The 13798-nt window shown below is 34.7% G+C and overlaps 1 protein-coding gene across 2 annotated transcripts in view; it reads left to right on the top strand.

Moving 5' to 3' along the window:
• The window catches only part of PIK3CA (phosphatidylinositol-4,5-bisphosphate 3-kinase catalytic subunit alpha), an 81129-nt gene that overhangs the window by 49085 nt on the left and 18246 nt on the right, over positions 1-13798 (top strand). For both annotated transcript variants that reach the window (XM_045502904.1, XM_045502905.1), the window contains exons 4-9: positions 1032-1282; positions 1824-2069; positions 2671-2756; positions 8754-8859; positions 9369-9521; positions 9608-9742. In XM_045502904.1, the coding sequence (XP_045358860.1) occupies positions 1032-1282; positions 1824-2069; positions 2671-2756; positions 8754-8859; positions 9369-9521; positions 9608-9742 (977 nt within the window). The remainder of the gene's footprint in view (positions 1-1031; positions 1283-1823; positions 2070-2670; positions 2757-8753; positions 8860-9368; positions 9522-9607; positions 9743-13798) is intronic.

Below are 13798 nucleotides of genomic sequence, written 5' to 3'. Positions count from 1 at the left end.
GAAGTTACAGAGTAAGTTAACTCTCACACACAATTAAATACAAAATTTTGATAGTAGAATACGTTAAGACATCTTATTATTCCACCCAAAATATTCAAAGTAGTTTAATGCAGTATAACATAAGATCTTCATTTGAAAATCTTCTGTACTCTAGTATACCTTTTAAAATGGAATTCTCTTGGGAGCACCTGGGTGGCTCAGTGAGTTAAGCGTCCGCCTTTGGCTCAGGTCATGATCTCATGGCTTGTGAGTTCAAGCCCCACATCGGGCTCTGTGCTGACAGCTTGGAGCCTGGAGCTGCTTCTGATTCTGTGTCTCCCTCTCTCTCTATTCCTCCCCCCTGCTCATGCTTTGTCTCTCTCTCACAAGTAAATAAACATTAAAAAAAAATTTTTTTAATGGAATTCTCTTTTCATTTTTTTCCAACATTCTTTATGAAAATTTTCCAACATGCAGAAAAGTTGAAAGAATTGTACTGTGAACACCCAGACCACTCTACCATCGTTTAAATCTTTCCATTTTCATCATCTTCCACCCTTCTCCCAGCTTAATTTATCTTAAAAGGAAAACATTTAAAGATTCATACTCTTTTCCTTCCTCCACCATCTTTTCTTTTATTCTGATTCAGCATTTTCTTCATGTCTCCATGATTCTTTCCCATAGTTGCCAGAAAGTCTTCTGTATTTTAAGTACTATTGAACCTTTGATAGGATCATAAGTCACTTTTCACAGGGGTTGTAGTCATGAAGTATGTCATGAAGTTTAGAATGGAAATTAGCTTGGCCTCAGGTACTTATGACCCACTAATCACAGTGTTGGGTGCTTGCCATAAAACATGAGATCTGAGCATGGTCTGGCAGCCCTATCATATTTGAAGATTTATGGTTTCTACCTGATATTTACCTGTACTTAATTAGTTTGATTATAAGTAATTTCCGATTTTGATTAGAATATTGGTAGTGCATATTTTTTGAAATCTGTCAAATGAAATTTATGTGGTGATTGCATCTAATAATGTTTTCCTGTTACAGGGCAAATAATAGTGGTGATTTGGGTAATAGTTTCTCCAAATAATGACAAGCAGAAGTATACTCTGAAAATCAACCATGACTGTGTGCCAGAACAAGTAATTGCTGAAGCAATCAGGAAAAAAACTCGAAGTATGTTGCTATCATCTGAACAACTAAAACTCTGTGTTTTAGAATACCAGGGCAAGTATATTTTAAAAGTGTGTGGATGTGATGAATACTTCCTTGAAAAATATCCTCTAAGTCAGTATAAGGTGAGTAACAAGCTTCAAAAATATTAAATTTAAATTTAAAAGTTGGGGCAAATATCTGTACTTTTAGGACATACTTTTTGAAAATTCAGTGATTAATGTTAATGAATGGTATTCATAAGTTTATTTTTAATACTATAATTACTTAATTTGAGAGATTGATGATGTGTTTAATTTGAGAGAATAGATGCTTTTTTTCCTTTAGGTTTTATGTATTTAATATTTGAGGTGTGACTGTAGCTATATGGATAAGCTGATTAAATTGTTTATTGCGATATAAACAGTGTTGGTGCACCACATGCTCAGTTGGAAGAGCATGTGACTCTTGATCTTGGAGTTGTGAGTTGGAGTCCCATGTTGGGTGTAGAGATTACTTAAATAAATAAAACTTAAAAATATATATATATAAACAGTGTTTCATAATGAATATCCTTTGGTCATTGTTTTTAATTCCTTTTTTTGTTGTTTTTTGCTTACATGTTGCTTTTAAAATGAAATACCTTATAAGAAATTACTTCTCCCCTCCCCTCTTCATCTTTTACAGTACATAAGAAGCTGTATAATGCTTGGGAGGATGCCCAATTTGATGCTGATGGCTAAAGAAAGCCTTTACTCCCAACTGCCAATGGACTGTTTCACAATGCCATCTTATTCCAGACGCATCTCCACAGCTACACCATATATGAATGGAGAAACATCTACAAAGTCCCTTTGGGTTATAAATAGTGCACTCAGAATAAAAATCCTTTGTGCAACCTATGTGAATGTAAATATTCGAGACATCGACAAGGTGAAGTCAAGTGTTGATGCTTATTATCTTATATAAATTATTTTACATAAACTTTTTAACTGCATTGTATATAATATTCTGTTGACCCGCACTGTGTTTCAGAGAGCTACAGTACCGCTCCTCTGCCTTAGCTATTGCACAGTGTACAGTCCTTTTTCTGCAATTCTAATATCCATAATTCTAATATTCTAATAATTCTAATTTCCATAAATTCTCAGTTCTTAAAACCAAGTGCTTACAGAATTCATTTGTCAGCAAAACCTGACCCAACCTGAAACAGGAATTTTTATAGTCTTTTTATATCCCAGTTAGTATAAATATTAATGTGATTTGTTACAGAAATATTAATGTCTTTATGGAGTGCTGTTCCAGCTGCTAAGAATATGAAGTAATATTTAGTATATGTACTAATTTATCTTCCTAAAATATGAAAAACTCTAAATTACATACCTTATTATATATGTGAAGGGAGAACAGAAAAGCTATATCTGAACAGAAACCTCTATTGGTTCTGTAGTGTGTGTGTGTGTGTGCGCACGCGCGCACGCATGTATTATGTTTGTATATATTTGTATACACATACTTTTTTTTTCTTTTTAAGATCTATGTTCGAACAGGTATCTATCATGGAGGAGAACCCTTATGTGATAATGTGAACACTCAAAGAGTACCTTGTTCTAATCCCAGGTAAGGAAGCCCTGTTAGTGTTTAGCAATGTAATCAATACAAGAAGCATTTTTTTTGGCATCATTAGTTTTATACAACTCATATAAATTACCAGACACTTACATATAGAACATAAGGTCTTTCGGTCAAATGAGTATCAGTCACAAGATCATTTTATGGAGTCTCTGTAAAATTTTATGTGAAAGACTTTTCTGATTCTCTCTTTCCGTTATATCAAGTAGAAAACAGAATATGGTTACATTTTGTACCATGATGATTCCCCACCTTAGATCTAAATGCTAAATAAACCTAGCATTTTATTCATCTCTCCATTTCCATTTACATTAAGAAGTGAGAGTTGGCAGACAACTGCAGAGCCAGACTACTCTGAGGCACTCACATCACTCACAGGAATAGGTATTTATGACATTCAAATGAAGAGTCTTTGGGAACAAATCAGTTTCTTAGAAGGAGGGGAAGTTTTAAGGAACATTTTAAATGATTACTGCCTAGATATAATGAAGAAATAAAAGGTAATATAATCCAACTGTTTGCCATACTGCCATTTCTTTGGCTCTTTGTGGAATGATTTGGGAATTAAGAATCTACCCATGGGGGCCAGGCGCCTGGGTGGCTCAGTCGGTTGAGCGTCCGACTTCAGCTCAGGTCATGATCTCACAGTCTGTGGGTTCGAGCCCCGCGTCAGGCTCTGTGCTGACAGCTCAGAGCCTGGAGCCTGTTTCCAATCCTGTGTCTCCCTTTCTCTCTGCCCCTCCCCCAGTCTCACTTTGTCTCACTTTGTCTCTCAAAAATAAATAAATATTAAAAAAAAAAATTAAAAAAAAAAAGAACCTACCCATGAATATAATAGAAATATTTTAAGAGCACTCAGATTGTTATTAAGATTAAAGATGGATTTGTGTAGACTAGCAATAAAGACAACTAGTAAAACATCCAGAAGTAAATTTTATAATGAATTTAGACTGAATTCTAGAAGAGTCCAGAAAAAGTTCTGGTCTTGTACTTAATTAAGCTGCTGGATGTGGCCATCATTCTAGGGCTTAGGTGATGTACAAAGAGATGATAGCCTTCTCTACCAGGAAGAAGTGAAATAGTTCCTTGCCCTACCTGAACAATTGTCAGTTAGAAAACACATCATTTAAGTTAGATTGCACTGTGAAACAAACAACTACAGGATCTTTTAAAATTTTGTTATAACAGCAAAAGTTTATTTCCCATCCACACTGCATGTCTGTCACAGGTTGGGTGGGGTGGTTGTGTGAGGAAGAGAAAAACAATGTTTGAGGAAATAATGGCCAAAAATTTTCTAAATTTTGTGAAACCTATAAACAATCTAAGGAGTTCAACAATCCCAAGCAAAGACCCCAAAATAATATTGGGTAGATCTATCCTAGTTGTTTCAAGTATCAAAAGTAAATAAACTAGTTTTATAAAAGTAGAAGGTAAATTTGTTTAATAATACAAGATTAAAAGCTCAAAATTTTAGTAAATTAACTATTTAGAAAGGACTTTCATTTGATTATCTTTTCTTGAAGAATTCCCTAGTTTAGAACAATAGACTAGTGTCTCTGATGACCATAGATGCAAAAAATCCTTAACAAATATTAGCAAACCAAATCCAACAATACATTTTAAAAAAGTCATTCACAGGGTCAGGGCACCAGGGTGACTCAGTCAAATTAGTGTCCAACTCTTGATTTCAGTTCAAGGTTATGGTCTCGAGGTTCATGGGTTCAGGTGGCACAGAGCCTGTTTGGGATTCTCTCTCTCTCCCTCTCTCCCTCTCTCTCTCTCTCTCTCTCTCTGTCTCTGTCTCTCTCTGTCTCTATCTCAAAATAAGTAAACTTAAAAAAAAAAAATTGCCTACAATCAAGTGAGATTTATTCCTGGGATGCAAGGGGTTCAGTAGTTGTAGATCAAGCAACGTGATACTTCACATCATTAAGAGAAAGGATAAAAACCATATGATCATTTTAACAGATGCAGAAAAACCATTTGAGAAGGTACAACATCCATTCATGATAAAAACTCTCAACAAAGTAGGTTTAGAGGGTACTTACCTCAGCATAATAAAGACCATCTATAGAAAACCTACAGTTAACATCATACTCAATGGTAAAAAATTGAGGTCTTTCCCCCTAAGATCAGGAACAAGACAAGGATGTTCAGTCTCACCACTTTTAGTCAACATAGTACTGGAAGTCCTGGACACAGTAATCATTCAAAAAAAAAAAAGGAATAAAAGGTATCCACAATGGCAAGGAAGAAGTAAAACTTCCACTATTTGCAAATGACATGATACTATATATAGAAAATCCTAAAGACTCTAGCCAACAGACCCGTAGAACTAATAAATTAATTCAGTAAGGTCACAGGACACAAAATCAGTGTACAGAAATCTGTTGGATTTCTGTACATCAATAATGAAGCAACAGCAGGAGAAAGTAAGAAAGCAGTCCCATTTACAGTTGTACCAAAAATAATAAAATACCTAGGAATAAACTTAACCAAAGAGGTGAAAGACCTTTCTCTGAAAACTATAAAACATTGTTAAAAGAAATTGGAGATGACACAAACAAATGGAAAGATATTCCATGGTCAGGAATTAGAAGAACAAATATTGTTAAAATGTCCATACTACCCAAAGAATCTTCCTCAAAAAAATTAAAAAGAGAACTGCCTTATGACCTAGTAATCCCACTACTGGCATTTACCCAAAGAATATGAAAACATTAATTTGAAAAGATCTGTGCACCCCTGTGTTTATAGCAGCATTATTTACCTTACACCAATTATGGAAGCAACTCAAGTGTCCATCAATAGATGAATGGCTAAAGAAGATGTGGTATATATATACAATGGAGTAGTATTCAGCCATAAAAAAAAAAGAATGAAGTCTTGCCATTTGCAGCAACGTGGATGGAGCTAGAAAGTATAGTGCTAAGTGAAGTAAGTCAGAGAAAGACAAATACCATTGATTTCACTCATATGGAATTTAAGAAACAAAACAAATGAACCAAGGAGGGGATAGATGCAAACCAAGAAACAGACTCTTAACCATAGAGAACAGACAGGGTTACCAGAGGGGAGGTCGTGGGGAGATGGGAGAAATAGAGGATAGGGATTAAGAATACAGTCATAATGATGAGCACTGAGTACTGCATAAAATTGTTGAATCACTATATTGTATGCCTGAAACTGATATAACAGTGTATGTTAACTATATTGGATTAAAATAAAAAATATTTTGGGGCACCTGGGTGGCTCAGTCGGTTGAGTGTCCGACTTCAGCTCGGGTCATGGTCTCACAGTTTGTGAGTTCAAGCCCTGTGTCTGGCTCTGTGCTGACAGCTCAGAGCCTGAAGCCTGCTTCTGATTCTGTGTCTCCCTCTCTCTGCCCCTTCCTCACTCACGCTCTGTCTCTCTCTGTCTCTCAAAAATGAATAAATGTTAAAAAAAAAAAAAATTATAAATAAATAAATAAATAAATAAATAAAAATTAAAAATACTTTAAAAAAATTCTCTGGTTAAAGGGTAAAATCTCTATGGTAGTAGTATGAGGATTTAAGTAGATTTTTTTTAACTTTTCTGTATTTACAGAATTAAAGTCAAGGATAAAAGAATATGAAGTTATTGGAAAGGTAGAAAAGTAGATTTTTTTTTCAACGTTTATTTATTTTTGGGACAGAGAGAGACAGAGCATGAACGGGGGAGGGTCAGAGAGAGAGAGAGACACACAGAATCGGAAACAGCCTCCAGGCTCTGAGCCATCATGAGCCATCAGCCCAGAGCCTGACGCGGGGCTCGAACTCACGGACTGTGAGATCGTGACCTGGCTGAAGTCGGACGCTTAACCGACTGCGCCACCCAGGCGCCCCGAGAAAAGTAGATTTTTTAAAAATTCTTAGTGAGATTAAGTGATTGTTCCAAATCCATGCTTCCCATATACGAGATAAACTAGATACATAATGCTTTCTTCATAGAGGTTACCAGTTCTCTCCCAAAATCAAAACCAGTTTGTACTATATATATCAAACCATTGCGTAAAAATAAAGAACTTAATTGGTGTTTGCACACACGTCTATATGGACTTTAGAGAAACAGAGAAACATACTTTAGTCAATTAGCATAGCATTGAACAACTACACTCATAGGATATAGCTCTCTTAGAAAGTGTGTGGAATATTCCTCATTAATTATGAGCAATTCTAAAGATTTAGAAGTAATAAAAACAGGTACATTTAAGTACCTGTGTCTTTAATTTTTCTTAAATTACTGTAGACTTATCAAAACCCACGGTATTTCTTCTGCCTATAATTATTGTTTCTTTTCCCTTTAGAATTCCTCATTACTAAATTCTCCCATTAAATGTAAGCTTTCTCTGCATCAAAAGACCGTATTTTTTTCATCTTTGCCCATAAATAGCACTTATTTTATTGATAAAGTTTATACCCTAGTTTGGCTAATCAAAAATAGAATTTTTGTGTCATTTTATTGTCTTGTTTTACTTATAATAAAAAATAGAGTTATGAAAAAGCCTATTGAAAAATTTTCTTGGTTAATATCTAGCACTTGAGCGTTTACCATGGACCAGTTACTATTCTGATCACTTTATTTGTGTTATCTGACTGAGCCAGTCAGGCAGGCGCCCCTTCACTTGTGTTATCTCATTTGATTTTCACAACAACCTTATAGAGTAAATACTGTTATTAGTCTCATTCCACAGATGAGAAAAAAGACAAAAGCAAGGGTTGCACATTTAATAAAATAGTGGAAACAAGATTCTACTCAAGTTAGTCTGACTTCTGAGTTTATAACTGGTAGCTGTTGCTATAATGTTTCGTAGCTATTGCTATATTGTTTCAAAACAAAACAATATGTTATACTTGGCTCTTTACAAATATGTCCAACAAAATAGACATAATTTCACATGTAATATCCAGTAAATTGAAAGGAGTTTATCATAAATATTTGAGTAATTTTTTATCATCACTTTCTATAGCAACTTTTAATTCTTTCCTTATTATGAATGTTAAGTATTACCTCTCGTGAAGGAGTTATGTTCAGCTTCAAATACTTCTGCTTATATGTCCTTCATTTTATTAACGTGCTGTCTTATTTAATGGGTTCTTCCGAGTAACACTACACCATATATAAGAGTAAATATGATTGTAATCATAATAGGAAATCTCACGCTTCTTGTTTAGTTTCTGTGTGCCTTTTCTATAATAAGCTGGTTTGTTTTTAATTATTTTTTTTTTTACTAAAGTGTAGCACAAATGCATACAAATATATAAATCTAATTGTATATTTCATTGACTTTTCACAAAGTTAATACCCATTTAACCACCATGCTGGTGAAGGCATAGAACATTTACCAGAAATATGACATTGCCCCTTCCCATTAACCTTCTCACCTCCCTAGACAACTACTATCCTGACTTCTAACATTGTTTGTTCATTTGAACTGTTTTTGAATTGTATCTAAATGTACTCAAGGCATCAATTTTCTTCTGTGTCTAGCTTCTTTCACTCATGTTTGTAAGATTTCATCCGTATTGTAAGTAACATGTTTATTTCCATTGCTGTATAGTATACCATTATGTGACTACCCTGCAATTTATTCCACTTTTGGACATTTGGACGGTTTGTATTTGGGGGATATTTGCAAATACTCAAATACTCATCACTCTACAGTATATGAGATTTCCTGATTTCCTGATTTCCTGTTACTACACATCCTTAACCACATCCTTACCTTAGTGATATCTCCATGGTGTTTTATTTTGCATTTTCTGCATGGTAAATAATATTGACTACTTTTTTATGTTTATTGGCCGTTTGGATATGACCTTGTGAAGGATGCCTGTTCCAGTTGATCTCCAGCCTGCTTTTCATTTGATTTCTCTTTTTCTTGATGATTTGTAGGAGTCATTTATATACTCTGGATGAAGCCTTTTTATGGTAAATTATTTTTTCCTTTAACATTTTACGTAGGTGGAATGAATGGCTAAATTACGATATATACATTCCTGATCTTCCTCGTGCTGCTCGACTTTGCCTTTCCATTTGTTCTGTTAAAGGCCGAAAGGGTGCTAAAGAGGTAAAGTATTTCAGAAAGAATAATTATATTTACTTCTAAAAACTCCTAATTATAACTGCTGATTTGAATTTTTATCAAGAAATGGATTTTTTCATCATTTAAAAATTGATCAAATATTTTAAAATTTTTAATAAATGAATGTGTCTAAGAGTAAGTACCTTTGGAGAGCTTCCCGAATTTATTTATGATGAGTATTTCCTGAGTTCACACTGATACAATTTTTTAAACATGCAAAGTGACAGCACACAAATACCTGTTAAATGACCACATGCTCATGTCTTCCTGGCTTGCTTTGGTTCATGTTACTTACTCATAAGTAAGGAAAAATACGTGTAATTTCAAATGGGGAAACAGAGAGTGCTTATACTTTCAAAAAAATTAATATGGCTTATATAGATATCATTGTAATGATTAGTTATTGAATTCTTTCTGGGAAAGAAAAGTGTTTTGAAATGCATTTTATAATTTAATCCACAGAGTAGTGAATACTTTTCTCTGTGTTTTTTAAGGAACACTGTCCATTGGCCTGGGGAAATATAAACTTGTTTGATTACACAGATACTCTAGTATCTGGAAAAATGGCTTTGAATCTTTGGCCAGTACCTCATGGATTAGAAGATTTGCTGAACCCTATTGGTGTTACTGGGTCAAATCCAAATAAAGTAAGCTTTTTATTATCATAAGTTAGAATTTTTCTTTCATTACAGTCAAACATAATATATATGATAACTTTTATTCCATCTCTTAGGAAACCCCATGCTTAGAGTTGGAGTTTGACTGGTTCAGCAGTGTGGTAAAGTTCCCAGATATGTCCGTGATTGAAGAGCATGCCAACTGGTCTGTTTCTCGAGAAGCAGGATTTAGTTATTCCCATGCAGGACTGGTAAGGCAAATCACTGAGTTTTCTTAGCTCCTATGGGCTCTCAGACGGTATTGCGATATAATCCCATTCTCCATATGCTAATACTTTTACTGCAGCTCTTCCTCTTCTTAGTTTATTGAGCCCTTCTGCTTTCACTTAATAAGTATTTATTGAATGTAAACTATATGTTTATATTTATTGTATGAAAGGTACTGAGTAATAAAGTTGTGACCTAAAGAGACCTCCATTGTGTATGCAGTCTAATGGTAAAAATAGACATCAGAGTGGTAAAATCAGAAATAAAAGATTATAAATCATGGTTAAGTGCTATGAAGGAAAAGTCAATAGTGTCCCAAGAATGACTACAGAGGGTTGGGGGGGGGGTTGGAGGGGAAGCTAATATATATTGGATTCAAGAAAGAACTTATTTCTCTGAGATAGTAACTTTGAAGTTGAAACAAAAGTATGAGTATGTTGTTAGTTGAGCTTGGAAGCAGAGGAAATAACTTTACCACCATACTCCAGATTGCCTAGAGAAATTACATATAAAATGGAGTTTAAATATGGATCAAGTTGTCTCATCTTGGCCATTACTTTGGAACCACCATATACCTGGGTTTAAGAACCACTAACTCTCTACTATATCTCGAGGGCAAAGGTGTCAGTGCTAGGAGAAAAAGTTATTTTTGCTCTTTGTTGTCTCTTTCCCTAGTTCCAAATTTATCACTTTTTCTTTGGCCTGGTTTTACATTAAGATAGACCAATCAATGAATATGGGGGGTCAAGAGGTCCTGAAATATGCCTACCTGAATAACGGCAATACCCAGGGCCAGCTAGAATCCTGCACTGAGGAACTTTATTAGTTTACAGCTATGTTCTCAGTAAGGAGTTTACAAATCCCTTTTGTAAACTGATTAATAATAATCATAACCGGGGTGCCTGGGTGGCTCAGTCGGTTAAGCATCTGACTTCAGCTCAGGTCATGATCTCACAGTTCATGGGTTCAAGCCCTGCACCAGGCTCTGTGCTGACAGCTCGGAACCTGGCCTGCTTTGGATTCTGTGTCCCCTTCTCTCTCTGCCCCTCGCTCGCTCGCTCTCTGTCTCTCTCATAAATAAATAAACATTAAAAAAAGAATCATAATCATAACCTTCCTGCCTGTATACTTTCAGACACATGTAGCAGGTGTTTTGGTAAGTACAAATTAATTTAAAATCATCACTGAATTCTATCAGATACTAAAAGTACAATTAACTTTTTTCACATTAAAAAGGAATTAATTTTCTTGGGGCACTTGGGTGGCTCAATCCATTAAGTGTCTAGCTCTTGATTTCAGCTCAGGTCATGAGCTCACAGTTAGTGGGATTGAGCCCTGTGTCAGGCTTCATGGTGAGAGTGCAGATCCTGCTTGGGATTCTCTCTTTTCCCTGTCTCTCTGCTCCTCCCCTGCTTGTGCTGTCTCTCTCAGAATACATAAACTGTTTTTTTAGAAAAGGAATTCTTTTTCTTGAAAAATGTAGCTACTATTTTGTCAGTTTAATTTCTTGTTGATAATTGCTTACATTTGTCAAGTGCTTACTGTGTACCAAAAGTCATACCAATCACTTTTTCACATTTTATCTTATTTAACCTCAAAAGCAGTCTCTATGAAGGTAGGTACCATTATAATCCCTGTTTTACCAGTAAGGAAACAGGCTTAAGTTTAACTTCTCCAATGTCACTGTTTAATAAGTATTGAGCCTCTCACTTTTAACTCTTCTGCTATAACTGAACAGGAACTCCTTAATTTTGAAATTTGGATTGAAATATTGATGAGCATTCATTCCCATAAAATGTCCATAGTCCTGTCCGATTAGATATACCTATAAACCATTTGAATTATCAGAGTCAAGTTCACTTTAAAACTCATTGATTTCCTATTTTATTCATACATTCATCACTGAATTCAGTTTACCATCAGAGTCTGTTGTGCCAATTAGCTTTTGACATTTTGTTTTGTTTTCTTTTTTGAGCAGTTCTAATTCTTTGTAAGGATTAATATTTTATTACTCTTTTCTTTCTGGGAAGAATTTTTTCTTTAAAGGAAAAAGAAAAATTTTTTTATTTTTATTATAGAATAAAACTGGGTCAGTTTTTCAGTTACCATTGGGTCTGTTGAAAACTTTTATAAATCTAGGATACAAATGATACCCCAAAGGTCCTGGGAGGTAGAGGGGACAAATTCACCCCAGTTGAGAACCACTACTCCAATCTCTAATGATGACAGTAAACTGATCATATAGGTTAAACATCAGGTAACAATATCTTAGATGAATTTTCTCAAACTCAAGAAATGGTGAGTGAACAACATATTTCCAAGAACAAAAAGGAAATGTGATATTCACAGTCATTCAACAGGAATAACCTCATCACACAATATTTTTTTTACAAGAACCTGGACCATGCCTTATCCTTCTTCTAGTTTTAATGATGCTGTACACTAAAATTTACCTGATACGCTTTTTAAGTGAAGAAACATCACAGGCAAGTGTGTATACAAAGATGATTGAAGGAAAAAGGTGACGTAGAAATTTTTTAATTTCTTGGATTACTGTCCAAGTTTTCAAAAGTAATACATTTTGACAATTCAAGTACAAGAAGAAAAACCAGAAGTGATGATAAGCTAGAACTTATTAGCTATCTATTTGAAATTAGGAATCAGTATATACTGATAAATTATGTATGTTCCAGGCTTTTGCATGACCGTTGATGAGCAAGGAGTTAGTGGCATTCAAAGTATGTTGCCCATTTTGGATTATGAATTTAGTTTTACTGTGTTTAAATTATTTTTTTTTAATGTTTTATTTTTGTTTATTAATGGTTTTTAATGTTTTATTTTTGAGTGAGAGAGACAGTGTGAGTGCAGGAGGGGCAGAGAGAGAGGGAGACATAGAGTCCGAAGCAGGCTTCAGGCTCTGAGCTGTCAACATACGTAGAGCCCGTTGCATGGCTTAAGCCCATGAGTCCACTTGTGAGATCGTGACTGGAGCCGTAGTTGGACGCTCAACCAACTGAGCCACCCAGGCTCCCCTACTGTGTTTAAATTCTTAGTAAGATGTCTAATAAAATTGTTTTTCACAAAGCTTTTTCACAGTTGTTTATTCTGTAAGTTATTTTGAATTAAAAGTAAAAGCAGATAAAAATAAGCAAATAATATTGAGTCCGTTGGACCAAGATGATAAATGATAATGACAAATGACAATGATGACTTTTCCTGGTGAATTGAGGGTTAAGTATTTATTATCTCTTACCTGGAGTATTATAATAGCCTAAATGGTCTTCCTCAGTCCACAGAGCAGCCAGAATAACCTTTATGAAACAAATCAAATCATGATATTCATCCTTTAAATAGCTTTCACTAAAAAAAAAAAAAAAAAAAATCCAGACATTTCATCCTGATTTGCAAGTTTTACATGCTCTGAACAGACCTCCTGTCTCTCCTCCTCCTCATCTACTAGGCTTCAGGCTTACAGATCTTCCTGCCAAACTCCTCTCCTTGGGTCACTTTCACTGTTTCCTCCATCTGCAGTTGTCTTTTCCTTCATCTAAGTGTGGATGGCTCTTTCTTGTCATTTGGATCACAAACTAAATATTCCCTTCTCAGAGGCCATTTCCAAACACCCAGTGTGATATGCCCACTCAGTCATTCTCCGTTACATCACCCAGAGTATATCAACTCTCGAATATTTTTCTTATTTGTTCATTGAATTTTTTCACTATAATGGACGCCCTGTTAGTGCAGGTTCTTTTATTATTTAAGACCCCAGCAGGAAGAACAAAACAAGGCACAGAGTACATGTTTTAATATTTGTTGATGGACATGTGCCAATGATATTTCTGTGAACTATTATATAAAAACAATATTTAAATGTTAGTATAATGTTAACAAATGTTAATAAAAACCAAGTAGCATGGATGCCTGCTTTCATTTTTAGCCATTGGGGATATGTGTAACCCATTCGAAGGAATGTATATATGTTTTCATAATAAATTAATATAAATTCAGAATTATTCATTATACAGTTAATATATCTGTAT

This window comes from Leopardus geoffroyi, chromosome C2 (genome assembly GCF_018350155.1).
Source record: "Leopardus geoffroyi isolate Oge1 chromosome C2, O.geoffroyi_Oge1_pat1.0, whole genome shotgun sequence".
Classification (NCBI taxonomy): domain Eukaryota; kingdom Metazoa; phylum Chordata; class Mammalia; order Carnivora; family Felidae; genus Leopardus; species Leopardus geoffroyi.
The sequence above is the reverse complement of the archived record's forward strand: the minus strand, read 5'-3'. Positions and strand labels throughout refer to the sequence as shown.